The sequence below is a fragment of the Salmo salar genome, chromosome ssa21, assembly GCF_905237065.1.
Source record: "Salmo salar chromosome ssa21, Ssal_v3.1, whole genome shotgun sequence".
NCBI lineage: Eukaryota > Metazoa > Chordata > Actinopteri > Salmoniformes > Salmonidae > Salmo > Salmo salar.
In genome coordinates, this window is record NC_059462.1 from 31,932,986 (window position 1) to 31,960,000 (window position 27,015).

At 42.9% G+C, this 27,015-nt stretch overlaps 1 protein-coding gene across 1 annotated transcript in view; it reads left to right on the forward strand.

Moving 5' to 3' along the window:
* Positions 1-27,015, forward strand: part of LOC106582188 (ephrin type-A receptor 6) — a 218,615-nt gene that overhangs the window by 57,488 nt on the left and 134,112 nt on the right. Inside the window, exons 3-5 of the mRNA XM_014165015.2 lie at positions 19,276-19,404; positions 19,579-19,797; positions 19,995-20,310. Coding sequence (XP_014020490.1) covers positions 19,276-19,404; positions 19,579-19,797; positions 19,995-20,310 — 664 coding nt within the window. The remainder of the gene's footprint in view (positions 1-19,275; positions 19,405-19,578; positions 19,798-19,994; positions 20,311-27,015) is intronic.

Below are 27,015 nucleotides of genomic sequence, written 5' to 3' on the forward strand. Positions count from 1 at the left end.
GTTTTGTGCAAGTCAATTTCTTTCTCACAAAACATTACATTTTAACCTCCAAAACAGAGTTTGAGTAAATCACCAGCCTACACTTTAATTGAACTACTATTACGAAGTATTGTTTTTGTTTAAATTTACTGGCCAACCTGTCAAAATGGAAGAAATGGCAGTTTTACGGGCGCCCAACCAATTGTGCTATTATGTGGGGTTTTTTGCGTTATTTGTAACTTATTTTGTACAGAATGTTTCTGCAACCGTATCTTATGGCAAAAAAGAGCTTCTGGATATCAGGACAGCGATCACTCACCTCCGATTAGACAAAGATTTTTTCAACAACAAGCAGGACGCACAGGATGTACTTCGAACACCCGACAAGGCCAACATCCCCGTCACTGGCAAGAGAAAGAGACGCAGGTACAGAGGACACAGAGCCTCATAAGGATCCGCAGACGGCGAGTGGGAACGCTTCCGTTACCGTCAATATTACTTGCCAACGTGCAATCATTGGACAATAAATTAGACGAGGTACAATCACAAATATCCTACCAACGGGACATCAGAAACTGTAACATCTTATGTTTCACGGAATCGTGGCTGAATGATGACATATATATTCAGCTAGCAGGATATACGCTGCACCGGCAAGATAGAACAGCACACTCCGGTAAGATGGGGGGGCGGTCTGTGCATATTTGTAAGCAACAGCTGGTGCACGAAATCTAAGGAAGTCTCTAGATTTTGCTCGTCTGAAGTAGAGTATCTTATGATAACCTGTAGACCACACTATTTGCCAAGAGTTTTTCATCCATCCTTTTCATGGCTGTTTATTTACCACCACAGATGGATGCTGGCACTAAGACTGCACTCAGTCAGCTTGAAATAAGGAAAGGGAAATAAGGGAAATAAGGAAATAAGCAAACAGGAAACTGCTCACCCAGAGGCGGTGCTCCTAGTGGCTGGAGATTTTAATGCAGGGAAACTTAAAATCAGTTTTACCTCATTTCTATCAACATGTCAAATACGCAACCAGAGGGAAAAAAATTCTAGATCACCTGTACTCCACACACAGAGACGCATACAAAGCTCTCCCTCGCCCTCCATTTGGTAAATCTGACCACAACTCTATCCTCCTGAATCCTGCTTGCAAGCAAAAATTCAAGCAGGAAGCACCAGTGACTCGGTCTGTCAAAAAGTGATCAGATGACCCAGATGCTAAACTACAGTACTGTTTTGCTAGCACAGACTGGAACATGTTCCAGGATTCTTCTGATGGCATTGAGTGCATTGAGGGCGTCGTCCCCACAGTGACTGTATGCACATACAAGAGGTCAACCGATTATGATTTTTCAACACCGATACCAATTATTGGAGGACCAAAAAAAGCTGATACCGATTAATCAATTTGGTTTAAATAATGCAAAAACACAGTGTTGGAGAAGAAAGTAAAAGTGAAATATGTGCCATGTAAAAAAGCTAACGTTTAAGTTCCTTGCTCAGAACATGAGAACATATGAAAGCTGGTGGTTCAATATTCCCAGTTCTTCAATATTCCCACTTAAGAAGTTTTAGGTTGTAGTTATTATAGGAATTATGAATCGTTAACTATTTCTCTGTATACCATTTGTATTTCATATACCTTTGACTATTGGATGTTCGTATAGGCACTTTAGTATTGCCAGCCTAATCTCAGGAGTTGATAGGCTTGAAGTCATAAACAGCGCTGTGCTTCAAGCATTGCTAAGAGCTGCTGGCAAACGCAGTAAAGTGCTGTTTGAATGAATGCTTATGAGCCTGCTGCTGCCTACCACCGCTCAGTCAGACTGCTCTATCAAATATCAAATCATAGACTTAATTGTAATATAATAAACACAGAAATACCAGCCTTTGGTCGTTAATATGGTCATATCCGGAAACTAGCATTTCGAAAACAAAATGTTTATTCTTTCAGTGAAATACAGAACCATTCCGTATTTTAGTCTAAATATTGCTGTTACATTGCACAACCTTCAATGTTATGCCATAATTATGTAAAATTCTGGCAAATTAATTACGGTCTTCACACAGTTCGCAACCAGCCAGGCGGCCCGAACTGTTGCATATACCCTGACTCTTCTTACACTGAACGCAAGAGAAGTGACACAATTTCACTAGTTAATATTGCCTGCTAACATTAATTTCTTTTAACTAAATATGCAAGTTTAAAAAAATATACTTCTCTGTATTGATTTTAAGAAAGGCATTGATGTTTATGGTTAGGTACATTTGTGAAACGATTGTGCTTTTTTTTCACGAATGCGCTTTTGTTAAATCATCACCCGTTTGGCGAAGTTGAAGTAGGCTGTGATTCAATGATAAATTAACAGGCACCGCATTGATTATATGCAACGCAGGACAAGCTAGTTAACTACACATGGTTGATGATATTACTAGGTTAACTAGTGATTATGTGAAGATTGATTGATTGTTTTTTTATAGGATAAGTTTAATGCTAGCTAGCAACTTACCTTGGCTCCTTGCAGCCACAAGGCCCTTTTGACGCTGCACTCGCGTAACAGGTGGTCAGCCTGCCACACAGTTTCCTCATGGATTGCAATGTAATCGGCCATAATCGCCGCCCAAAAAGGCAAAAACTTAAAATTGGCCCTAATTAAATCGGCCATGCCATACCGATTAATTGGTTGACCTTTAGTACATACCCCAACCAGGACTACAGGCAACATTCGCACTGACCTAAAGGATAGAGCTGCCGCTTTCAAGGTGTGGGACTCTAACCCGGAAGCTTATAAGAAATTCTGCTATGCCCTCTGACGAACCATCAAACAAGCAAAGCGCCAATACAGGGCTAAGATTGAATCCTACTACACCGGCTCCGACGCTCGTCTTATGTGGCAGTACTTGCAAACTATTACAGACTACAAAGGGAAGCATAGCCGCGAGCTGCCCAGTGACACGAGCCTACCAGACAAGCTAAATCACTTCTATGATCGCTTCGAGGCAAGCAACACAGGCATACGTGAGAGCATCAGCTGTTCTGGACGACTGTGTGATCACGCTCTCCGTATCTGACGTGAGTAAAACCTTTAAACAGGTCAACATTCACAAGGCCGCGGGGCCAGACGGATTACCAGGACGTGTCCTCCGGGCATGTGCTGACCAACTGGCAGGTGTCTTCACTGACATTTTCAACATGTCCCTGATTTGAGTCTGTAATACCGACATGTTTCAAGCAGAACACCATAGTCCCTGTGCCCAAGAACACGAAGGTAACCTGCCTAAATGACTACAGACCCGTAGCACTCACGTCCATAGCCATGAAGTGCTTTGAACGGCTGGTAATGGCTCATATCCCAGAAACCCTAGTCCCACTCCAATTTGCATACCGCCCAAACAGATCCACAGATGAGGCAATCTCTATTGCACTCCACACTGCCCTTTCCCACCTGAACAAAAGGAACACCTACATGAGAATGCTATTCATTGACTACAGTTCAGTGTTCAACAACGTAGTACCCTCAAAGCTAAGGATCCTGGGACTAAACACATCCCTCTGCAACTGGATCCTGGACTTCCTGACGTGCCGCCCCCAGGTGGTGAGGGTAGGTAACAACACATCCGCCACGCTGATCCTCTCAGGGGTGCGTGCTCAGTCCCCTCCTGTACTCCCTGTTCACCCACGACTGTGTGGCCAGGCACGACTCCAACACCATCATTAAGTTTGCAGACGACACAACAGTGGTAGGCGTGATCACCGACAACGACGAGACAGCCTATAGGGAGGAGGTCAGAGACCTGGCCGGGTGGTGCCTGAATAACAACCTATCCCTCAACATAATCAAGACAAAGGAGATGATTGTGGACTATAGGAAAAGAAGGACTGAGTACGCCCCCATTCTAAGCAACGGGGCTGTAGTGGAGCAGGTTGAGAGCTTCAAGTTCCTTGGTGTCCACATCACCAACAAACTAGAATGGTCCAAACACACCAAGACAGTCGTGAAGAGGGCACGACAAAGCCTATTCCCCCTCAGAAAACGAAACATTTTTTGGCATGGGTCCTCAGATCCTCAAAAGATTCTACAGCTGCAACATCGAGAGCATCACTGTCTGGTTGCATCACTGCCTGGTACGGCAACTGCTCGGCCTCCGACCGCAAGGCACTACAGAGGGTAGTGCGTACGGCCCAGTACATCACTGGGGCTAAGCTGCCTGCCATCCAAGACCTCTACACCAGGCGGTGTCAGAGGAAGGCCCTAAAAATTGTCAAAGACTCCAGCCACCCCAGTAATAGACTGTTCTCTCTACTACCGTATGGCAAGCGGTACCGGAGAATATAATGTTATGTTTAGGCGGCGATGAGAATCTCCACAAGCAGCATTGGTCCCCAGTCAGCTAATTATCAGGAGTGATTTTTGAATCAGTATCATGCCCATCGAGTTTAATACAAGAGAAATCTTCTACCAATAGCAGTGGATGGTCAGCAGTAGCCTAACCAATTATGTGACTGAGATACTGATACAGAAGTCATTTTAACATTCAGCAGATATGGGAGCAAGTAATGCTCAACAATTTTCATTATGAATCTTTCCTTTAAACTTACCCATGAGAGTCTGTCATCGCCGAAACAAGAAATTTGATCATCTTTCGTCTGGTGCAGTCAGTCAGGCTTTTAGTTTTGGAGTATTCCTTGATGACAACCTCTCCACCAGGTTTTTTCTTCAGTATGCTCTCTATTAGCTGTAAAAAAGAAGAATTAAAGAATGAATTACAAGCTTTCGTGAGGGGCTTCCATCTTCGCTCAAAATGATTGTATCATCCGACTCATGGTCTGAACCACTCATCACAGCACTGGCAGAGACAGGACTCATCAGGGAAGATTCTGAAATACACAATGACACTACAGGCATGTCAAATGTATGGTTATATTGAAAGTGATGCCACAAATAACCAAGACTTGAAAACCAGCACATACCTTTAGCATCATTGTTCAGTGTGAGCTTGAAAACACCAAGATCTGGCTGTTTCACCACCTCCTCAAACACATACCCATCAGCTTCAGTTCCAGACCCATCATACAGCTTTACCTCTGATAAACTAGTCAGTGGGATCACACATTTCAGGAAAGCTGTGACAAACATTATAACAACAACCTACAATTAGACTTGCAATCGTAATGGTAATCAGACCGACTTGTAAATGCATGAACACCATACATTTATTTCCAATCACAAATTAAAAGTTGACCTCCAATCAAAAGGTTTTCAAGTGTCAGGTCAATTATCTTAACATATTTTTGTTCACCATTGAATTTCACCCTGATCAGCATGACTAGGTCTGAAATCAGTTAATGGTACGAGATAAGGCCAAAATGGATGAAAAGGCGTTACATTTGTATTTCAATCATGACACATTATATCAGGATGACTACACATGTTTTCACCAATACTCCTTTACTTAGCAATGCTTATTTCAAAGTATATTATGAAAATATTGGATCATGACCACAACTTGTCTGATATTACTTGAAGCAGGTCCCAAACAACAGCAAACAGACTATTCAACTCACATTCACTGTCCCGAAATATGGACACGGCCTAATAGTTCAGAGAAAAACACAACATTTCAGCTAGTCACTATATTATGTTGTCATGTTCTAGGTGCAGTCTTACAAGACTGCCAAAATCAACTGGTGAGAAAGTGAGTGGGAAACGCAGTTAGCTAGACTAGCTAGCTGCCGATGCAATGCCCATAATATTTATCTATAAGCATCACCCACAAGTCAAAAATGCAGTTATAATTTGTCTAAATAAACAACTCACCTTTAAATCAGATTAGTCCTCAATATATAGTAAGGAGCTGAAATAGTCCTCAATATATAGTAAGGAGCTGAAATAGTCCTCAATATATAGTAAGGAGCTGAAATAAAGAGAACAAACTAGCATGAGGCTAAAAAAGCTTGGTGCTGAAATGAGACACGCCCATGGAACCACCATGTGGAGCAGACTAACTGCACAGGACAGGGGCGAGCTAGTTAGCTAGCATGCTAGCTATCTAGCGAAGACGTGCAAAAGGTGAAACGCAAGTAACTGCAACATTTAGCTGCACACACACAATCAAAATGGTCACTTTTTATGTTACGCAGCAGTCTGACAACCAAGTATCAAGTATTTAAATTAAAATAGCTAAATAATATCAGTGAAATAATTGTTTAAAACTCACCTTTCATGGAACAAATTAGGATTTTGAGCAATGGCGTCGAGAAAAGAGGACATTTGAACACAGAAACTGAATTTATGGGTGGGGTTGTGATGATGTTTACACTTACTGAGTAAAAGTCTACACTAATTGAGTAAAATTGTCTACCTTAGAAATTAACACCAGTTATCAGCACTGACACTAAGGACATTTGGCACCGCCAGTTGCTAAAACAACTCTATGGGAGTGGATCACTTTTGACACAGTGAATTTAACACAGGGGATTTTACTGTGTATAGATGGGGCAGCAGAAGACTAAAGACAACGTAAGACATTCTGTCAGCTGTGGATCCACTGTAATGCAGTGATCATGAATTCTGGAACCACTGCCAGGTCTTTGCTGAATCCTTTAGAGATGGTCTAGAGGGATGTTCTTGTAACTTCAAACATCGGTGTTATGTATCTTGTGGGTCACAAGGAAGTTATATAATCTATTGCCTTTTAACTTTCACATTGTAATCATTAGCTTATACCCTGATAGCAATAGACCTTTACAAATGTACTGCAAGTGGATGTACTGCAAGTGGCTTTGTGAAAATACTTGGCTGTAGGCAAGTGAATGTATTAGCTCTATCCGTAAGTATTCTGGGCCAGCCCCCTCACCCTGCCTCTCCTCAGCCAGCCAGTGTGTGTTGTCCCAGCCTGTATCCCAGCCTGTATCCCAGACAGCCTGTGGCCTGTATTGTGTTCACTAAGCTACAGCAGGCTGTTTATGACTGGGAATAGTCTGTCAATAGATGAGTTCAGTCCAGACTCCAGACGGTGCGTCCATTATGATTATAGATTAGATATCGCACACAAACACACACAGACACTCACACAGTGGATCAATTCCTCCTTGTAGCATCTGCTTTCTCCCTCTCACTGGGCACCAAATAACACACACAGACACTCTGTGGTCTGATGCTATTCACTAATACACTACCTCTCCAATTACCATACACAGAAGTGTGTGTGTGTGTGTGTGTGTGTGTGTGTGTGTGTGTGTGTGGGGGGGGGGTCATAATGGATGCTCTGTCTGGGATGCGACTCACAATGACTCAAAGCAAAGTTATGACTCAAAAAGATGCACACAGGATAAAAACACAATACTATAAGAGAGGCAAACACACACACACACACACACACACACGCCTGTTCCAGTCGTTCCAATACCACCTCTTATGGGGAATGATTACCCTAACTCACCCAGACAGGAGATTTAACTTTTTAAATGGGATATAAAACTCCTGCTTTACAACCCCTGTTCTGATGGGTTAGAATCTAAATGTTTAATTTACAATTCTCTGTGCCAGGGAGTCAGGGGATGAGGGCAATTAAAAGTAGTTCTCTCTCTAGCCCCACTGAGCCCCAGTCAGACCTACAGTACAGGATCTTTAATAGCAGTAGTTCACCCCTGGGCGAGCGGGTGGGAGGAAGGCTGTAAAGGCTCTCTTTCAGAGAGGGGCTGGAATAGGCTTCATCTCACAGAGAACTCAACCCTCCAGTCTTCATGACCACTTTCAATTATGTATGTTAAGACTGGCTTTGGACAGCCACGTCAGGGCTCAGAGACTGTTTGAGATTTTACTCTGCTTTTTGGACACTTAAAATTCAGAACCATACTAGTGTGGACCTTATCTCGGTTAACCCAGAACTATAGTCTTGCGTAATTGGTCAGATGCTTGATTAAAGACATGCTCCAGTACTTTGACGACTAGTAAGTCATTTTCATCCCTCCCGCTTTGGTCTGGATGTGTCAATGTGTAGTTCATACAGGTATAATCTATGAGCAGAATAACTGTTTTACCTTAATTAGCCACGAAATCCCTCATTTGAAAGCGACTGTTTTCTGGAATATGTGCGGCTTCATTTTCCCTTAATTTGCCCCCATGTGGGCCAGCCCCCTAGCAATTCGAATTTCAGCCAATGAGCTTCAGCCCCTCGCCATTTGAGTGACAGCTAACAAGATGCACACGTAGTGGATCGAGTGAGAGAGCAATGACGTGGTGCACATATCTATTTGTGTTGTAGTACGCAATTTTCAGGGACCACTTTTGGTTCGCGGGCACTACTTTCACAATTACTGGCTAAAAAGTATACAAAAGTACCAGAGAATATATGTAAGTTCTAAGTCCATATAAGAGAAGAGATAAAACGAGGATCTGAACCAGAACGAAGAGCTCCACCCTCTCTCTTTGAAAGTTACTGGCCGAATGTCCCCTCCCCTTTCGAAATTCAAAAGCTACTAACACCTTCAAAATTGTTATTTTGTCCAAAACACCGGATCTAATTCTGCTGGTTTTCACATCGCATCCCATTTATCACGACCGATCTACACTACCATTCATGTTTACGTAGTCTGTCCACAAGAGATTAGTATGGACTTAATGGTCTCATTGTGCTCAATTTGAGAGGGACCAAACCATTGAACCATACAAACAAGAGCTTAACTAAACATTCTTCAAGGTTTACACTATCAACATCCTGAGACCTTAGAGACTTAGATCTTTCTTCGTTTTTAAACACATTCTCTTTTTGTCTTTTTCAGACTGTAGGACATGTAAACGTTCTGAGATCTCATTTGTCATCCTTTTTAAAGGCGTGTAGCATAGCTCAGAGAGTGTTCAGAGGATGGTTTGGAAAGCTATTTCCTTCTGATCTTCTGTGTCGGTTATTCTCTTACTGTTCCAGTTCAGTATAGGTAGGCTCTCTATAGTAATCTCTCTTCACACTTTCCTGCTGTAGAAAAATCTCCCTCTTTTGCTTCTTTTCTCTCTTACTCTCTCTCTCTTTCGCTCTCCCTCTATTTTTTTTGACACAAGGCCTTTTAGTCTCATCCCTCACAGGTTACTGTGTCCGCAGGGATCCTGTCTTTAGCGCTGTCGCAGCTTATCACACACATACACACACAGACACACACACCAGCAGACTGCTGAATACCCACCGAGTTCTTAGATCTCTTTGATGGGATTTGACATCCACCCCCTGCCTCTCTGGCTTGCCCTCTATTTGCTCTCTCTCTCTATCTCTCTTTTTCTCCCTCTCTCTCTCGCTCTCTCTCCCTGGCCTTCTACCTCTCCCTACTAGAACCGGTGGACACATCAAATCATCGCTCTGGCGCTGTGTTGATTTTAGCCAGAGCACCAGTTACTTCACAGACCTAACGGGTATTGAATCAGCCTGTGATCTGGTAGCTAATTGGAAACATGTTATAGTCCGTCTGGCTCAAGGTTGGCATAAAACTCTGCCCCTGCTCAGGCCTTTGCTTAGAGCTATATCAGTCTGAATGCTACAACACACAGCTAAACAGACCAATTTCCTGAAACTACACACACTCCATTACAGATGCTATTTTCCTCTCTCAGCTGAAAAAGGCTCACAGCAGTCCACTACCAAACACAGCTCCCCAGCCTGACAAAATCACCCACCCAGAGCAGACCCGGTGCCAGGACTAAGGGGGCAATTGAAATCGGTGAGAGGGCACCATTTTGGGAGGTTCTTGTATTGAATTCTGCTTACAGTGCATTCAGAAAGTATTCATACCTCTTTACTTTTTCAACATGGTGAAATCCCTGAGCAGGTTTCCTTCCTCTCTGGCAACTGAGTTAGGAAGGACGCCTGTATCTTTGTAGTGGCTTGGTGTATTGATACACCATCCAAAGTGTAATGAATAACTGTGCTCAAAGGGATATTCAATGTAAGCTCTCTTTTTTTTTACCCGTCTACCAATAGGTGCACTTCTTTGCAAGGCATTGGAAAACCTCCCTGGTCTTTGTGGTTGGATCTGTGTTTGAAATTCACTGTGTGTAGGCCAGTGACAAAAAAAAACTAAATTTAATCAATTTTAAATTCAGGCTGTAACACAACAAAATATGGAAAAAGTCAAGGGGTGTGAATACTTTCTGAAGGCACTGCATGTTAGGCTTGTGCGGTATACCATATATACCGTATACCGGAGTTTTTCAATATCGCAAATGCCGTTGAAACTATTTATTTGAAGTTTTTCAATACATTTTAATATTTGTAGCTATTTTTTAAGTAAATACCTGCAGTCAACTTGTGCAGTGCGTTAGGAGATAAAGCTGATCACATTTTTCATTTCACCTTTCACATTTTTTAAATATTATGTAGCTTACTTAGTTCCCCCAAAAAGTTGAGCCAGTCATGTTTGTTTGTAAACAATGTGAGGAAGGGGCAGGTGAGTCCAGCTGTGTATTGACAGGGGTCGCATTTTATATTGAAAGTCAAGTGTTTTTTTTGCCAATCCAATCCATTCCCAATCCAAGTTTAAAAGTACAACTGAAGCACAAAATGTGCCTGATGCCGATGAAGAATTTACAATAAGAAGCATTTTAAAGCTGCGTTTGCAAAAAGCAGCAAGATATTTCTTTCCTGTGTGAAAAATGCAGAATTAACACGACCCTTAAGTTTAAGTTGCTATCTAAGTAAGTGGCTAAATTAATAAGGTGACGGGGCATCATATTGTTTTAGCTTTCTGCCGTGTTTGATAAGTCAAAGCTCTTTGGATGAGTTATTTATACAGCTGCCACTGCTACAGTATCTTGATTTCCTTGCGTTTTTTCTCCTCTCTGTTCTTGGCCCGTCTGCTCCTCCCCCCTCTTCTCCGAGCAGAGCAGGCAGGCCCGTTGCCCTGGCGACTCCAGAATACAGCATGTAGACATGCTGCTGGAAAAACAGTACTGTTCTTCCTTTAGACAAGCATGTGTCAAAACCTTGTTCATTTGCACAATGTCTCTCATTCACATTCGCTTGTAAATGTCCAAATTCATCAAGCATGACATTCGGTAGCTCCTTCCTTTATACAGTGCCTTCGGAAAGTATTCCAAGCCCTTGAATTTTCCACATTTTGTTACATTACAGCCTTATTCTAAAATGTATTAAATAGTTATTTTCCCTCATCAATCTACACACAGTACCCCATAATGACAAAGCAAACACAGGTTTTTCTAAACTTTTCCTAATTTATTCAAAATAAAAAACTGAAATGTCACATTTACATAAGTATTCTGACCCTTTACTCAACACCTTTGGCAGCGATTACAGCATCGAGTCTTCTTCAATCTTGTTTTCATCAGACCAGAGAACCTTGTTATTCATGGTCAGATAGTCTTTAGGTGCCATGTGGCAAACTCCAAGCGGGCTGTCATGTGCCTTTTACTGAGGAGTGGATTCTGTCTGGCCACTACTGTAAAGGCCTGATTGGTGGAGTGCTGCAGAGATGGTTGTCATTCTGGAAGGTTCTTCCATCTCCACAGAGGAACTGTAAAGCTCTGTCAGAGTGACCATCGGGTTCTTGGTCACCTCCCTGACCAAGGCCCTTCTTCCCCCGATTGCTCAGTTTGGCCGGGCGGCCAACTCTAGGAAAAGTCTTGGTTGTTCCAAACTTCTTCCATTTAAGAAAGATGTAGGCCACTGTGTTCTTGGGGACCTTCAATGCTGCAGAAATGTTTTGGTACCCTTCCCCAGATCTGTGCCTTGGCACAAGCCTGTCTCGGAGCTCTATGGACAATTCCTTTGACCTCATGGCTTGGTTTTTGCTCTGATATGCACTGTCAACTGTGGGACCTTATATAGACAGGTGTGTGCCTTTCCAAATAATGTCCAATCAATTGAATTTACCACAGGTGGACTCCAATCAAGTTGTAGAAACATCTCAGGGATGATCAATGGAAACAGGATGCACCTGAGCTCAATTTCGTGTCTCATTGCAAAGGGTCTGAATACTTATGTAATCAAGGTATTTCTGTATTTTATTTTTAATAAATGTGCAAACATTTTTAAAACTGTTTTCGCTTTGTCATTCTGTGGTATTGTGTGTAGATTGCTGAGGAATTTATTTTATTTAATCCATTTTAGAATAAGGCTGTAATGTAACAAAATGTGGAAAAAGTCAAGGGGTCTGAATACTTTCCAAAGGCACTGTGTAACTTTATTTGCTGGATTGCCTCTCTTTGCAATTATTTTCGTTTGCGCTCGTTAGCATATTTAGCTAGCAGGCTACATGGAAATGTGCTATTACTAATTTTGCTAGCATTCTTGTAATAGACGCACGATGGCCTTTTTTTGTGTGTTTTTTTGGTGCTCCTTGTGTACTAAGCCTGTAATACCGTAAATCCCGCAGTGAGAGAAGGACAGTATGACGATATGACTCTACTGTATATCATGCTATACCACAATAAAGATAACATGCCGAGACTCAGATCATAGAGTGCATTTGACGTGACAGGTAGGTTAACAGATTTTGCGCCAATCTCCACTGCACTCTATCAGCACAATGGACAGCACCCTACACAGTCAAGCAAGGCCGTTTTGGTAATAAATATAGGCTACAAGATACATAGGCTGTTTGTAATAGGTGAATTACAAGTTAAATAATCTGTCTGTAAACAATTGTTGGAAAAATTACTTGTGTCATGCACAAAGCAAATGTCCTAACCAACTTGCCAAAATTTTAGTTTGTTAAGAAGAAATTTGTGGAGTGGTTGAAAAATGAATTTTAATGACTCCAACCTAAGTGTATGTAAACTTCCGACTTCAACTGTGTGTGTGTGTGTGTGTGTGTGTGTGTGTGTGTGTATATATATAAAGGAAGAGAAGCTTAGGCCTAGCCCCAGCGAGAGAGAGTGATATGCCGCTGGCATGCTACAACACCGACATGCATTTCGTTATCCTTGTCAGATAGGCTACTGCGTCTGCAACACAGATATAGACGTACAGGAAGAGGCTAATTCATTCATTTTCTATCCCAATATTTTTCTAAAGATAAGCATCATATTGTTAGATTATAGGAGTAACTCTGGTAGGCCTAAAAACATTCTTCCTCACCTCAAGTTCAACTGTAGGAGTCATTTGGAGAGCCTTTACACACTGCCTTCATACCACAGGCTAATAGCCACACCACACAAACCTTCACTAAAGAATCTTAACTTTATTAGGGTAGTATCAAAAGTAAGTCAAACCATTGTTGATAGGGAAAATACGAGCAGGATATTGTAGTGCGGCAAACATTACAGTTGGAACTTAATTTGGCCAAAGTAAAAAATAGAAAATAAAAGTAACAAATAATTAAACAGCAGCAGTAAAATAACAATAGCGAGGCTATATACAGGGGGTACCGGTACCGAGTCAATGTGCAGGGGCACCGGTTAGTTGATGTAATTGAGGTAATATGTACATGTAGGTAAAGTTAAAGTGACTATGCATAGATGATAAACGGAGAGTAGAAGCAGCGTAAAAGAGGGGTCTGGGTAGTCCTTTGATTAGCTGTTCAGGAGTCTTATGGCTTGGGGGTAGAAGCTGTTAAGAAGCTTTTTGGACCTAGACTTGGCCCTCTGGGACCACTTGCCATGCGGTAGCAGAGAGAACAGAGAACTTGCAAACTGGTTTAAACCTTCACAAAAGTTTTGTATAGGCTATATTGCAGCAATTTCCAAGAAAGGCTAGTGCCTACCATATCCAACAAATGACAGCAATAAACTAATGATATTTATTTTACAACAGGCCTACTTATAATCTTAAACTAAATATGGAGCACACAATTAAAAAGACAGATCAAGCTTCATTTAGCCAACAAAACTGTCTCAACAGAATGAAGCAAAACTCTTTGCATTTAAAAAAAAAACTGATTTGGATGAATAAATAGGCCTACAATAACACTGATATACAATAATAATAATAATAATGATAAAACAAATGATTATAAATACGAAAAAAATGTATACATTAAAGTTCCATAACTGCATCCCACCTGAGTAGAGAGTTGCACCGTGGCCTGCTTTGGTCACGCCAACGTTCTTCTCCTCTTTGTCCACTAACAATACTAATACTTTCCATATGGAGGAAATTCCACTTGTTGCAGGGCTCCAAATGAAAATGTTCCCCTGGTGGCACTGGTGCCACTCGCGTATCTCAAAGCCATATCAAATATATTTGTAAAATAGTTGCTATTGAGCTCATAATTGATATTTGAGAAATAAAAAAATATATCTACAGAAAGCTGAGAATGTCCTCTCTCCATCTGTGAGAAGAGGATAGCTGTGTTTTCCTAGCAATTGGATTTTACAATGTTATACAATCACACCACTTTTCTTTCACCCGAGAGAGTACTGTAGCTCACTTGACACAGCAGCAGGCCCCAGCAAAACAGGTACATGATGATAATGTACTTTACTGTTTGACCAAATCATGGTTTTAGCCTCCTAAAAAATAAGACGTTTTAATGAGGTGAATGAATGTGCATCGATGCAACAAATACATCATTTTTATTCCCACAGCCCGGTGTCAAAGGGTCACAAAATGTGACTAAATGGTCGCAGTCTGGAGCCCTGCCTTGTAGGCTTTTCACTATAGGCAAAGTCTCTAACTTGAATTTACTTAAATGAAAAAGGCCTCCACCTTCGCAATCAACAGTAGCCTAGGCCAAGCCTCCTCTCTCGCTTTCGCTTTTTCTCCTCAGCAGCAGGGCAGCCCCGGTGTCCAGCTATAATTTTATTTATCCACTTTTCATTTATTTTATCATCCAAAAGCCAGCAATTACCGGCTAACTGTGCCCTAGTGACTTTCCATAGCCCCCCTACACACACATTGGGGCATGCTCTGTCCATTGTGCTGACAGCGAAGCACAATGAGGGAGACAGAAGTTTCAACTGAGGGGGCTAAGCCCCATTTTGCCCCGTCGTGGAGCCGGGTACTACCCAGACACCAGGAAATAAAAGTAGCTAGTTTGAAGAGAACATTCCCCCACGGCTGGGTACAGTGTTGAGAGACAGAGCCCAGTCTCTGAGGTGTCAGGGTGGAGTGTGGAGCGCCACACAGGACTTCTTAGAGCAAAGCTCTGTGTGTGGAGGGCTGTGCTGTGAAAGACAGGGGCCCCATAGAGGGCTGTGAGGGGCCACTGGGGGCCCGCTGCTTTCTCCATCTAAGCTTTGGGGTCACTGAGAGATGGCAGGGGTACCAGCCAGAGGACAGACGCCTTAGGAGACACACTCACTCACATACACCACCACCACAGTCATTCAGCCCTGTCACTCCATCCCCCATCCACGCCTTAGGAGACACACTCACTCACATACACCACCACCACAGGGCTCTGCGTCATTCGGCCCTGTCACTCTATCCCCCATCCACACACCAGGAGTCACACACACACGCTCACACACTCACACACACACAGACTGCACACACACACACACTGGTGTCTCCGTAGAGTGCTGTTTTCTAAGACCACCCCAGGGTATCTATCTCTGGCCTTACAGAGACAAACTATCTCAAGCTCCTTTAGTTTCTCTAAGCTAGAGTGAGGGAGTTTACGTAAGAGTCTTTGAAGAGATACCTTTGGGGGATGAGGAGGGTTTGTAACGGAGGCTGCTGATACAAGAGTCTACTGATAAGGTTACACCTACACCTAGATATACACTGAGTGTACAAAACATTAAGAACCCCTTTCTTAATATTGAGTTGTACAGGGATGCTGGCCCATGTTGACTCCAATGCTTCCCACAGTTGTGTCAAGTTGGCTGGATGTCCTTTGGGTGGTGGACCATTCTTGATACACACGGGAAACTGATGAGTGTGAAAACCCAGCAGCGTTGCAGTTCTTGACACACTCAAACCCTGTGTGCCTGTCACCTACTACCATACCCCATTCAGAGTTACTTACATCTGTTGTCTTGCCCATTCACCGTCTGAATGGCACACATACACAGTCCATGTCTGAATTGTCTCAAGGCTTAAAAATCCTTCTGTAACCTGTCTCCTCCCCTTCATCTACACTGATTGATGTGGATTTCACAAGTGACATCAATAAGGGATCGTTGCTTTCACCTGGATTCACCTGATCAGTCGGTCATGGAAAGAGCAGGTGTTCTTAATGTTTTGTGCACTCAGTGTACCGTATATACAGTGGGGCAAAAAAGTATTTAGTCAGCCACCAATTGTGAAAGTTCTCCCACTTAAAAAGATGAGAGAGGCCTCTAATTTTCATCATAGGTACACGTCAACTATGACAGACAAAATGAGAAAAAAAAATCCCGAAAATCACATTGTAGGATTTTTTATGAATTTATTTGCAAATTATGGTGAAAAATAAGTATTTGGTCACCTACAAACAAGCAAGATTTCTGTCTCTCACAGACCTGTAACTTCTTCTTTAAGAGGCTCCTCTGTCCTCCACTCATTACCTGTATTAATGGCACCTGTTTGAACTTATTATCAGTATAAAAGACACCTGTCCACAACCTCAAACAGTCACACTCCAAACTCCACTATGGCCAAGACCAAAGAGCTGTCAAAGGACACCAGAAACAAAATTGTAGACCTGCACCAGGCTGGGAAGACTGAATCTGCAATAGGTAAGCAGCTTGGTTTGAAGAAATCAACTGTGGGAGCAATTATTAGGAAATGGAAGACATACAAGACCACTGATAATCTCCCTCGATCTGGGGCTACACGCAAGATCTCACCCCGTGGGGTCAAAATGATCACAAGAACGGTGAGCAAAAATCCCAGAACCACACGGGGGGACCTAGTGAATGACTTGCAGAGAGCTGGGACCAAAGTAACAAAGCCTACCATCAGTAACACACTACGCCGCCAGGGACTCAAATCCTGCAGTGCCAGACGTGTCCCCCTGCTTAAGCCAGTACATGTCCAGGCCCGTCTGAAGTTTGCTAGAGAGCATTTGGATGATCCAGAAGAGGATTGGGAGAATGTCATATGGTCAGATGAAACCAAAATAGAACTTTTTGGTAAAAACTCAACTCGTCGTGTTTGCAGGACAAAGAATGCTGAGTTGCATCCAAAGAACACCATACCTACTGTGAAGCATGGTGGTGGAAACATCATGCTTTGGGGCTGTTTTTCTGCAAAGGGACCAGGACGACTGATCCGTGTAAAGGAAAGAATGAATGGGGCCATGTATCGTGAGATTTTGAGTGAAAACCTCCTTCCATTAGCAAGGGCATTGAAGATGAAACGTGGCTGGGTCTTTCAGCATGACAATGATCCCAAACACACCGCCCGGGCAACGAAGGAGTGGCTTCGTAAGAAGCATTTCAAGGTCCTGGAGTGGCCTAGCCAGTCTCCAGATCTCAACCCCATAGAAAATCTTTGGAGGGAGTTGAAAGTCCGTGTTGCCCAGCGACAGCCCCAAAACATCACTGCTCTAGAGGAGATCTGCATGGAGGAATGGGCCAAAATACCAGCAACAGTGTGTGAAAACCTTGTGAAGACTTACAGAAAACGTTTGACCTGTGTCATTGCCAACAAAGGGTATTTAACAAAGTATTGAGATAAACTTTTGTTATTGACCAAATACTTATTTTCCACCATAATTTGCAAATAAATTCATTAAAAATCCTACAATGTGATTTTCTGGATTTTCTTTTCTCATTTTGTCTGTCATAGTTGAAGTGTACCTATGATGAAAATTACAGGCTTCTCTCATCTTTTTAAGTGGGAGAACTTGCACAATTGGTGGCTGACTAAATACTTTTTTGCCCCCACTGTACCTGTTCAAGGTGTTGTAATGATCACTATACAGCTGGCGAGGATGTAAAGCATGTTCATACCTGACTCTGCATCTGTGGTGGTGTAGGAAAACTACACTGCATAATCAATAATCATCTGTGGTGGTGTAGGAAAACTACACTGCATAATCAATAATCATCTGTGGTGGTGTAGGAAAACTACACTGCATAATCAAAGTGTGTCACAGCTTTTAGGCTTGCTGACCTTCTCTTTATTTCATTTCATAAAGTAAGAAGTGGATGAAAATGTCAGTCTATTTATATCACTGATGTAATTGTTAGTTTGTTTGATATTTGAGATTTTGACGTCTGTATGTAGGATTTGGCTGAAGCAAACCCACAGATTTGTAGATGGCTGTGTTGGGATCCTATTTAGAATTCACCACAGCACAATACCACATGATGCATATTAGGCAATATAATACTTAATCTAAATCAATTTGTTTTAATTACGTTATGATTACTGTGACACCTTGAGGGAGAAATGTATTAAATCGTGTCGTCTTTTTGATTGAATTAAAACATGTCATTAAAAAGGATAATGAGTCTTTGAAACTAAACATTAGGATTTGATTACTGTTCTCCTGTTGAGAGGTAGTGTTTAGATAAGTACAATACTGCTTATTATCGCTGAAATAATTGGCTCAAATTAGTGTCCTCTTTCCCCAACTCTCCATAGTCTGTTTGCTAATAAAGAGCTTCTGTTCTTCCCACTTATTAATTAGACTAGATACAGGAGGGGGTGGACGGGAGGGAGGAGAGAGAGAAGGGAGATGGGGTGACAGAGTGAGTTGAGGAGAGAAGAAGGGGTTGTTTTTCCTCTTAGTGCTGCTGTGTTTTGAATGTGTTAGACATCAGACACCAATATAAAGCCTTTGTTGGTTTAGGAGACAGGGTTGGGAGTGACACTAGACCATCTATTCCATGCAAATACTACTTATTTTTATACAACACTCATGAGTGAGATGATCTGCCCAAGGACAAAGAGTATGCGGAGGTCAAAGTGCATACAGAGGTCAGAGTCACATCAGCCACATGTCTAGACTGAAGGGCAAGTGTTGTGCTGTTGTTGAGCTGATTTAAAACCATTTTCCTCAGCAGGTAATTTGATTCTGGGAGCTTGGTGATAGGTGGTCCAGGGTCGCTACAGCCGTCACACACAAACACACACACAAACACACCTGTTTGTGCGTGTCAGTGTAATAGAGGGTAGAGCCAGAGGGTTGGTGCTAAACATCTCCATTAGATTTCAATTCTAACAACACAGAGGCAGGTGACCTGTGACCTCATGAAGCACTTACAGAGCTTTCACCTTTGTCATATGACCTGGGAGTCACAGAGCTGGGGTACAGGTGGTTAGAGACAGTTATTATCGGTTTAGTACCGTTCCTGTTCCTTTCCCTTTTACTTTCTAATGTTGGACAGCTTTTCACACTATATATTGACTATTTTAGCAGCTCACTAACAGTACCTTTTTTCCTCTCCTCTCCTCTCCTCTCCTCTCCAGTGGGATGCTATAACAGAGATGGATGAACACAACCGTCCCATCCATACCTTCCAGGTGTGTCACGTGATGGAACCCAACCAGAACAACTGGCTACGCTCCAACTGGATCTTCCGCCAGGCCGCACAGAAGGTGGGTTGGGGTTTTGCTAGATGGCTCAGTAGGTTGGAGAATGGTACTGGTAACACCTGGTTGGTGGGTTCAATGCCCACAAGGGACACATATACTAACCAATTGTATTTCCTGTAAGTGGCTTTGAATAATACATCAGCTACTGTTCTTGACTGTGTTGATCATTTATCCCAGGTGTACGTGGAGCTGCGGTTCACTCTGAGAGACTGTAACTCCATCCCCTGGGTGTCTGGGACCTGCAAGGAGACCTTCAACCTTTTCTACTATGAGACAGATGAGTCCCACGGGGTCAAGTTCAAACCCTCCCAGTACACCAAGATCGACACCATCGCTGCAGACGAGAGCTTCACCCAGATGGACCTGGGAGACCGCATCCTCAAGCTCAACACGGAGGTCCACTTCATTTCATTTAATTTCAATAATATGTGATTTATTTCTAGTCTGTTTCTGCTCCCTTGCCAACTCCTATTGTTTGGCATGACAATTTCCTACGAGGGGAAATTGTGCAGGCACTGCATACTAGAGTTTAATTCAATTAACTTTCCTAATCCCCAATGGGCAATCATTGTTCATGTGAATGTTTTCTATAGGTGCGGGAAGTGGGTCCTATCTCCAGGAAGGGTTTGTACCTGGCGTTCCAGGACATTGGGGCGTGCATCGCCCTGGTCTCAGTCAGGGTGTACTATAAGAGGTGTCCCTTCACCCTGAGGAACCTGGCCTCCTTCCCTGACACCGTGCCCCGGGTCGACTCCTCCTCCCTGGTAGAGGTCAGGGGGGCGTGTGTGGAGCATGCCGAGGAGAGGGACACGCCCAAACTGTACTGCGGCGCTGATGGTGATTGGCTGGTGCCTCTGGGGAAGTGTGTCTGTAGCGTGGGCTACGAGGAGATGGACGGGGCGTGTCTCGGTGAGTCACATGACTTGATCTGTCTACCTTTCTTTTTCTCTCCCTCTCTTGATCTCAATTCAATTTCAATTCAATTTAAGGGCTTTATTGGCATGGGAAAAATATGCCAAAGCAAGTGAAATAGATAATAAACAAAAGTTAAATAAACAATACAAATTAACAGTAAACATTACACTCACAAAGTTCCAAAAGAATAAAGACAATTTTAATTATTTCTATTCACGATGTTGTAACGATGTGCAAATGGTTAAAGTACAAAAGGGAAAATAAATAAGCATTAACATGGGTTGTATTTACAATGGTGTTTGTTCTTCACTGGTTGCCCTTTTCTTGTGGCAACAGGTCACACATCTTGCTGCTGTGATGGCATACTGTGGTATTTCACCCAGTATATATGGGAGTTTATCAAAATTGGTTTTGTTTTCAAATTCTTTGTGGGTCTGTGTAATCTGAGGGAAATATGTGTCTCTAATATGGTCATACATTTGGCAGGAGGTTAGGAAGTTCTGCTCAGTCTCCACCTCATTTTGTGGACAGTATGCACATAGCCTGTCTTCTCTTGAGAGACAGGTTTGCCTTCGGTGGCCTTTCACAATAGCGATGCTATGCTCACTGAGTTTGAACAGTCAAAGATTTCCTTAATTTTGGGTAAGTCAGAGTGGTCAGGTATTCTGCCACTGTGTACTCTTTGTTTAGGGCCAAATACCATTCTAGTTTGCTCAGTTTTGTTGTTAATTCTTTCCAATGTGTCAAGTAATTATCTTTTTGTTTTCTCATGATTTGGTTGGGTCCAATTGTTTTGCTGTCCTGGGGCTTTGTTGGGTGTGTTTGTGTTTGTGAACAGAGCCCCAGGACCAGCTTGCTTAGGGGACTCTTCTCCAGGTTCATCTTTCTGTAGGTGATGGCTTTGTTATGTTAGGTTTGGGAATCGCTTCCTTTTAGGTGGTTGTAGAATTTAACGGCTCTTTTCTGGATTTTGATAGTTAGCAGGTATCGGCCTAATTCTGCTCTGCATACATTATTTGGTGTTCTACGTTATACATGGAGGATATTTTTGCAGAATTCTGCAGGCAGATTGTCAATTTGGTGTTTGTCCCATTTTGTGAATTCTTGGTTGGTGAGCGGACACCAGACCTCACAACCATAAAGGGCAATGGGTTCTATAACTGATTCAAGTATTTTTTGCCTAATTTTATGTTCCATTTGATGGCATAGAAGGCCCTTCTTGCCTTGTCTCTCAGATCGTTCACAGCTTTGTGGAAGTTACTTGTGGCGCTGATGTTTAGGCCAAGGTATGTATAGTTTTTTGTGTGCTATAGGTCAACGGTATCTAGATTGCATTTGTATTTGTGGTCCTGGCAACTGGACCATTTTTTGGAACACCATTATTTTTGTCTTACTGATATTTACTGTCAGGGCCCAGGTCTGACACAATCTGTGCAGCAGATCTAGGTGCTCTCTGTGTATCTTCCTCTCCGTCTCTGGCCCTACCTCCCTCTCATTATTTATTTCTCCATCTCAGTAGCACCCCACTCTCTCTCTCTCTTTGTTTACCTCTTTCCAACCCCCTCCTTCCATGTATTTACAGTACTGCATACTGTGTCGTTGTATTTAATCTGAGTCATTTTTTGAAGCTGTATGATATGAATACAGCTTAGCGGATGAGTTATGTTGATCTCTGATTCATGGCTTTAGGCTTTAGTATCAGTGTCTGTAGGCTCTACATCAGCAGTGCTGGCCTGCAGGGGGATTATATATGGCCTAGATTAATGTTAGGGTTGGGCGATATCCAGATTTTCATATCCTCATATCGTCCTTCGCTCATACCGAGCTATACGGTATTGCCGGCTTAGTACACAAGGGGGCACCAAATAAAAAACACAAAACCCATTGGGTATCTATTACTAGAACGCAAACAAAATTAGCACAAATAATAGCGATTTTCCTTGGAGGCTGCTAGATAAGTATGTGACCCGTTTCAAGAAACTAGGCGTATGTCGTACGTCACAACTTCACAGGAGAGGCATTTTATATATTTTAGTTGTTGATTTTTTTGCTTTAAAAAAAAATAGATATCATGAAGAACTGAAACAGTTTTGCTACTGCTCTCAACATTGCTGTCCTGAAGTTAATGGTGATATCGGCAAAGCTCAGTGGGAAAACGTTTCCTACTTTCTGGAGGATGATCGTGCCACGCTGACTCTCTCTGACTCTAAACATGAATTCAGACAATGAGGAAATCCCTGATTTAGGTAAAAACATTTTCATTGACCCAGCCATTGTAGAGTCTTCTGATGACAATGGTGGGGGAAAAAACTGTGTCGTTGTCATGGAAGAAGTTGACCGAGTTTAGAAATCAGTGGAATGCCCGGTGGAAGCAGAGAGATGATTGCCAAATACAGAGAGAAAAAGAGAACACACAGAAGAAGGATGTTGTATAAAACACCTGTCTCCAGATTACATCTTCAAACTAAGGGCAACCATGGCATCCATGACAGAGGGAGAAGCGTTCATCCATGTATACGGGTAAGAGACTCTAGCTAGCTACATTTTCAGATATTCTAAGTTTCTAATTTTGTAAAAGTCGTTTTCATTGAAAGTGAAAGCGTACTGTTAGCTAGCTAGCTAATGTTAGTTGGCTGGTGCAGCTCATGTTGTTCTTCACATTACCATCTCTGGTAAAGACACACTATATCAAATAAAATGTTTATTTTTCACATTCACAGGATACAGAAGATTGTAAACGGTACAGTGGAATGGATACTTGCATATTTGCATAGTAGCAATATCTAAAATAAAAGCGTGTCCAGATAAAAAATATTGTATACATATTTTATAATTATTAGCTTAGATGCTTATCCAGATACACTTGTCTAAATTGACGAGTCATGTGAAATAAATGCTAGAACCATTTATTTATAGCGAAGTGGATGGGTCACTATTGTCTAGACATGTATACAGGTTCATGAAATACAATAGATGACCGTAATCACCCCCAGACACACCTGGCTAACTTGATGGGTCATGTAATCATCTGGCCAAGTGGAGTCTTTTGTTTAGACATGTAGCTTGCTAGCTAGCTAAACAATGAACCATAATCCCAACCCATAGCTACAGTACAAACGGATTGTCATAGCTAGCCGCCATGCATGAAATGCGGTAGTATGAATCTGCAGGTAGCTAAAGCTAACCAACTATTGTAGGTTCAATTTTAGATAGACAGCTAACATTAGGCTATAACTAGCAATACAAATGACTTTCTGAGGTACGAATAGTATTATGACATATATCATACACGTAACGTTAGCTAGCGAGCCAGCAAGCTAACATCCGCTAGCTAGCTTACACTACAGTTTAACTTGCAAAGAAACCAACTTTCTGGCAAAATTAGACACTTAAAATATCTGAAAATGTAGCTGGACTCTTACCCGTATACATGGATGAACGCTTGTTTGGCCCATTGTATCAAGTCACTCCGGTTCACACTGACGTGTACAGAAAGTAGTCCATCACAACTTTTTCCCACTGATCTTTGTCAGTAGTGCCTGCTAAATTCAGGGCAGCATTGTTGTTGCCCTGAAGAGCAGTAGCAGCACTTTTGCAGTTCTCCATGGTTAATGTTCTACTGTATCTTTCAAATAAGTGGCAGTAGCAAGGATTATCTACACATACTGACCAGCTCATGTTATAGACAGAAGCATGCTACATGGCAGACCAATCCAAACTCAACTCACAGCATTCCAGCCCAGCCATTATCTTAGCCAATCATGGCCAATCCAGCCCATCTCACTCCTCTCCCTCTCTCCATCTCTCTCCTCCCCCCACTCTCTCCCTCTCTCCACCTCTCTCCTCCCCCCACTCTCTCCCTCACCTTCTCTCTCCCCTCCCCCCTCACCTTCTCTCTCTTCTCCCCACTCTCTCCCTTCCTTAAACTCCCTCCTCATCTCATCTATGTCTGTCTGCCTATCTCTCTCTCTCTCTCTCTCTCCCTTTTCCCTCACCCACTCTCTCTCTTCCTCAAACTCCCTCCTCATCTCATGTATGTCTGTCTGCCTATCTCTCTCTCTCTCTCTCTCTCTCTCTCCCCTTTTCCCTCACCCACTCTCTCTCTGTATCTCTCCATTCCTTTCTTTTATTTGTTATCCTGCGGTATCGGTGCGGTGCAGATAGGCAGAGCCACAAGCAGCTCTACAAAGCCAGATGTGTCATCCTCTATCCTTCATTATCCTGTCATCCCTCCTTCTCTCTCCTGTCACCTCTCCTCCTCCCTCCATCTCTCCTCCTTTGTACCAGCCCTCCCACTCTGCCATTCAGATGAGAAGTAATGTGAGGGGCTCTGGCTGTGTGGGGCTGATTTGCAGTGGGTTGGTACAGCCTGAACTGTGGAACAGTAGGGGAGAGACGATGTGTGGGACATGGGGGAGATATTCTGTAAAAAAAAAAAAAAACACTGACTGCTATCGTGCTCTTTTTCTCTTTGCAGATGAGAGCATTAGGTATTAGTGTACAGTACACATGGTGCTATACTATGTTAGGGTAATGTGAGAGTGAAAGCTAGGGGTGTTGTCATCAGTTTTAGGGGTCTGTTTGTAGTCTCAGCCTGCTGCCAGTGGCCATCTTGAGAGGTTGTAATACAACTGACTGGGGAGGGAGACCTGTCTGTCTGTCTGTCTGTCTGTCTGTCTGTCTGTCTGTCTGTCTGTCTGTCTGTCTGTCTGTCTGTCTGTCTGTCTGTCTGTCTGTCTGTCTGTCTGTCTGTCTGTCTGTCTGTCTGTCTGTCTGTCTGTCTGTCTGTCTGTCTGTCTGTCTGTCCTCTGAAGCTGCTTTAAAGCCTGCCTGGCTTCCAACCCAATGCTTTGTGTGTGTAGGTACTGTAAATGAGGGCAGTATAGTCAGGGGTCTCCTGCTGTGATCTGAGGCAAGGGCCAGGGCACCTCGCTGTCAGGGATTACCTCTGCTGAGGCTGGCCAGACAGGGGTTTGATCCCTGGACTGTCTGTCTATCGGTCTGTCTGATGGTGGCTCTGGGTTGTCACTACTTGGCTCCACTCTATGAGACATGGGGTGACACTAACAGAACTGGTTCAGGGCTATGCCACTGCATTTTATGTTTCTATCCATCTCAGAAGTGGATCTGCTTTAAGTTTTACACAAAGTGCTGTATTTACACATTTCAAATAAAGGCATTGTATATACACACAACACTCCCCTCTGCCCCTAACTCTGATGGGAAGGCCAGCTACAGCCCCCTTGATGTGGGGGAGGAAAGGGCACTGACGCGTGGCCAGACTCTGGACCTGTCAGTGGGGGAGGTTGGGTCAGAGGCAGGGGGGCGAGAGTGGGGGTAAGGTCAAAGCCATCTGGGACTGAAGATGTAGCCTCTTCTCTCTCTCTACCTCCAGCGTTCCCTCAGTCTCTCACCCACTCATTGTTCAGAGATGTCCTCAGCCCATGCTGCTTTGGGTTGTCATCAGTAGTAGTTGATGATGATTCATCTGTGGTGCAGATCTGAGAGGTTCACAGCTGCATGTACAGCTGCTCAGCAATCAGCCAGATAACATTTCACTACAGCTGTGATCAGAACAGAAATACACTAGAAATTCATTCTTCTTCTAACTTTCCCCAATTCTTTACAGTCTATTGTAGCTTGGCACACCAGAATCGTTAAGATCTATTTTTAAGATCTGAGAGCAGGGATACTTGTAGATGCTGATAATGCAGCAGAGTACCTTTGCTGTCTCTGCTGTCATGTACTGTGTACCCTTAAAACTGTGTCTGTCTGGGTTCCTGCCGACACTCCGACTGTCTGGCTTCCCGCCGCATTTCAGGGAGCCCTGCTTGTCTGAAGAATTACTGAGCTCCCAGTTGACTGCTATCCTTACTCGACCTACAACTAAGAGTTTACTGAGAGGAAAACAGAGAGAGATACACAACTCTGAGGCATTCTGGCTCTGGTCTAAACTCTGATCATCCATTACACTAAGGGTAAAGGAGATTCACCACATGTTTATGCTAATGTTTGAGGACATTACCTGAATTTAAACAACCTCACACATTAATCTGTCTCTCTGTTGTGTTCCACCAAGAACTAGAACACCTATTCTCCCTCTCTCTCCATCCCTCCCTCCCTCTTTCCCTCTTATTTTAGTAGATTTAACAGTTGTGTTAGTCTTAGCCCTGTGGGCAAGGCGATGTGTAGCCATTATAAAGCCGTGTCAGCCCTAAACTAGGGCCTGCTCATTGTTCCAGCAGTCACACAGTAGTTATTTAACCTCCACGCTGCCTGGTCTGCCGCAGGGATTCCAGGGTGTCAGGAGGACCAAACGCTAATACCTCAGTCCCACATCACCTCGACTCAACACACCCTTGTGTACTATACTGTGCATTCGGAAAGTATTCAAACCACTTGACTTAATCCACATTTTGTTACAGTACAGCCTTATTTCCTCATCAATCTACACACAATACCCCATAATGACAAAGCAAAAACATGTTGGTTTTTATTTTGCAAAAAATAAAAGAAATATCGCATTTACATAAGTATTCAGACCCTTTACTCAGTACATTGTTGAAGCACCTCTGGCAGCGATGACAGCCTCAAGTCTTCTTGGGTATGACGCTACAAGCTTCGCACACCTGTATTTGGTGAGTTTCTCTCCCATTCTTCTCTGCAGATCCTCTCAAGCTCTGTCAGGTTGGATGGAGA